The sequence below is a fragment of the Limulus polyphemus genome, unplaced genomic scaffold (genome assembly GCF_000517525.1).
Source record: "Limulus polyphemus unplaced genomic scaffold, Limulus_polyphemus-2.1.2 Scaffold2103, whole genome shotgun sequence".
Classification (NCBI taxonomy): Eukaryota; Metazoa; Arthropoda; class Merostomata; order Xiphosura; family Limulidae; genus Limulus; species Limulus polyphemus.
Window position 1 is genome coordinate 56835 of NW_013667713.1, and position 3829 is coordinate 60663.

The following is a 3829-nucleotide window of genomic DNA, read 5'->3' on the forward strand; positions in this document are numbered from 1 at the left end:
TATATATATATATATATATATATATATGTGTGAAAGTGATTTTTTATTGTAGTGTACATTTTGATGCTAACCCTTCATGTAATTTGAACTAGTTCATTACATGGTGTAATAGTAAAGTACTTCTAGAAATCTTTCACTTTTCTGTTATTAATTTTTTCCTCAATAGAGTTCTAAAAGAAGACCTAGAATCTTCAAACTACTGGAAGAAATTTGAAGCTATGCTTTTCCTGGAAGAACTTCAGATGAAAACAGATATTCGATGTTATGACATGAAGAATGTCACTATGAATAAAGATACAAGGAACATTGGACTGCTAATGTTAGAGGTTTGTATAATTCAGTAGTGTGTAGTATTAACTCACAGGCTTATCTGATGCTAAAATGGTGATGAACAAGTAAGATATATGATATATTCTCCAAAGCCTAGGTCACAGATGTGATGCTTTTAAAATATTTACTCTATATCATAACATGTCAGCTGTAAAAAAAATTGTGTACAAGTTTGAAAACAAATTTACCTATTTCTGACTAATGCATAAACATGAAAAATCAGACAAGACTAATAATATCGTTTTAGTTCAGTCTTTTGCTTTCTTTCAAACAAATGTGGACTGCATTGCAGTATCTGAAAACAGATTCATTTTTTCATACATCTATGTAGTTTACTGTTGATAAGTGTGCACATTCATTATTTAGATCACTATATATTCATTTGTTTATGAGAGACCTGCGAGTAGAGACCTCCAGTTTAACTATATGCTCACTGTTCAAGAGATATAGCAATTTATAGTAAGTACTTATCGTTAAATATTCTGTTCCCCATCTTGTTACCAAGATCCTTTACAGTTTCTTTCTGAGTGCACAGTTTTTGAATTTGCAAATACATGTAAGTGTGTATAGTAAGTCTGTCAATTCAAATTTTAATGATAAACTTAATTACTTTAGTGAAAAGGTGAGATAGTGATAGAATAACATAGTATATTTAACTCTAATGTTAGGCTTAACAGTGTTATCAACAGTTACATGTATTTAAACTTGATTATTTATTCCCAGGCTACAATGCTTAAGAGAAGTGTAGGTGTTTAGTGTTCATTGTTTGTAAGGTGCAAAGAGTTAATGTTATTTGGGAACTCGGGGACTGGCATTACATTTAATGAAGCTAGTATTGAAGATGTAAAATTTCTATGTAAAGTATGTAAGTTGGAGGAAATATTTGAGGCTATCCTAAGTATGGTAGAGACAGTGGATAAAGAGAAGGGTAAACTACAGGAAATGGCAGCATGATTTAAAGAGGAACTTAAACTTTTGCATGCAAAGGATACATTTGTTAATAATGACTTTCAAGAAGTTAAAACACTACTAATAGGGCTAACAGTAGTGAATTTAATTATAATGAGCATGTTCTAATAAGCAACAGATTTAAGCTTTTAGCTTATGCAGGTGAAGAACTATGGGAAGAAAGGATAATATAAGAGGCAGATAGGAATGGGAATTTAAAACATAAGGAGTTGACTGTTATAGGTGATTTAGTATGTTTTAGTATGGCACATAGATAAAATAGCCTGTGGAGGTAAATAGGGAGAAAATAATTATATTATGCTATCTAGGGGAAAGATAGAAGATATAACTGACAGAGAAAATAATATGAAAAAGTGCTAGCAGTGATGCAGCCTTTGTAGTGCACATAGAAGCTAATGATGTAAGGAAGGATAAGTCAGAAAAGCCAATTGTTAAGCCTAAGGTATTGATAAAGGCATTCAAAGAAAGGAGCCATAATAACTTTATTCTGTTTGGGATACTGCCAAGACTTAATTGTGAGGAAGAAATTATAAGTAAGTCACTAGAGCTCATTGCTAGGCTTAGGTTAGGTTGATGCTTTGAAACTCTGTAAATCATTTTCTGTAAAGTCATATTCCAAACAAAAGAATGATAACAATTTAATGTCTGAGTGCATGTCAAAAGAACATCTTTTTATATAATGTGAAAGTTCCAATTTGAAATTGGATCAGTGTTTATAATTGGACAGAAGGATAATAAGTCAGTAAAGGCAGAAATTGAAAGTGCTTAAAGGAGCCCCATAAAACTCAGAAACCCCTGGCACCCCATCAAAATTAATCCAGTCATGATGATATTGCAGTATGACAGAAAAAAAATTCTTTTGTAGAACAAGATCAGAATGAGAATTGTTAGATCATTTTGCACTTGTCAGTATCATGTTTAGTTTTGTTGACAAGGCCATGTTATTAGGATTTATTGGTTTAAATAACTGGTTGAATGGGCAAAGAAATATAAAAATATGTATATATCAGTTATTATAAGATTGGTTTAAACTTGTTAAATAAAGCTCAATTCTGATTAACAATTTAAAAAATAGTTGGCTTGTATATGATTTTGGTATAAAAAGTAATTGTTTGTATGTTATTAAACGATGAAACTGAATGCAGTTTTTTAAATCAAAACAGACAAAATATACAATTTTATAGAATAATAGCTTTATTGAAAAGCTTTAATAATAAATAACTAATTTAAATTACAGAGAGGTGAGCATTTTTAATTCTTTATTAATTAAAAAAAATTTTACAGAGAATCAGTTATAGTTAGCTAATAGTTAATAGCTTTAGGTGTAATGGATTTCTAAACACCAAATTCTTTATTCAGTCCATTGGCATTTCTCTGAGAATAAGAGTGTCTAATAGTACTTAAACTAATGTACACTATGTTTACCATATAATTGATTATAATCAGTATTAATCATGCTTCTTCAACAAAATGTGTTCACATTATAACAGTTATTATCTCACAGAGAAATTTCTAAAGCTGAAAATTTATGCAAATACCATGTATAACAATAAGATATTTTATTTAACAAATACTACATAATCTGTTGAAATTCATCTCATGCTTCAAACAATTTGATACATTAGTTTTTGTTTGAACCATAATAACATAAACCATACCTCAAGTACATTAAATCGATGCACTCAGTCATTTTAGAACTAAATGGTAACATCAGTTTTATTTTTAATAAAGCTTGCTTATAGTCACTTGTATTATAATAATTTTTTAGCTTTAATTGTTACAGTTGTATTGTAACCTACATCACTGAAGTAACTGATGCTTGCTGGAAAAGATTAAGTTTTACTGTTTCAGAGACATATGGTTGTCAAGAGGGCATAATCAAGAAGGCTTTTGCAATCAAACTTCTTGCCTTCAATATTATGTTTTAATGAAGTTTTGGGGCATTTGTATGTTCCTTAATTTTTCTGGTTGAAGTTTGATTGTTGATGAGACAGTAAAATCCATAAATTTTTATTCACTGCATTTAAATCAAATTTAAATAACTAAATTGTGAGTAAAAGTTCAGTAGAACTTTGTTAATTGTTTAATCTCGGGCTCTTTTGAAGGATCAAAATTTTCTCTCTCACCTGTAGCATAGCCTCATTTTCATCTTTACTTATTACTTTGAATGTGGTGGAAGATTATCTAAGCACATAGTAAGTGAATATGATGTTATCACATCCCCAATCATGTACATCAAAGTAATTGATAAAGCTGAAAATGAGGCTATACTGTGGGTGAAGGAGATGTTTCTGATTCTTCAAAATAATCTGAAATTGAACAATCAAGAAAGTGCTACTGAACTTTCACTCACAGTTTAAATATTTGAATTTGGTTTATAATGTTGTTGATCATTTTAAGGCAACTATTATTAACAAGACAGTAAATTTCAGTGTAATGCTAAGTGGTAGTGTTTAACACCTAAGTATACCTCTTATGTATTTCATCCCAATAACTATCAGTGAGCTATGACATCATAAAACCTCTGAAG

The 3829-nt window shown here is 29.9% G+C and overlaps 1 protein-coding gene across 1 annotated transcript in view; it reads left to right on the plus strand.

Moving 5' to 3' along the window:
* Positions 1–3829, plus strand: part of LOC106465960 (putative helicase mov-10-B.1) — a 99701-nt gene that overhangs the window by 36877 nt on the left and 58995 nt on the right. The window contains exon 6 of the mRNA XM_013926209.2: positions 167–326. Coding sequence (XP_013781663.2) covers positions 167–326 — 160 coding nt within the window. The remainder of the gene's footprint in view (positions 1–166; positions 327–3829) is intronic.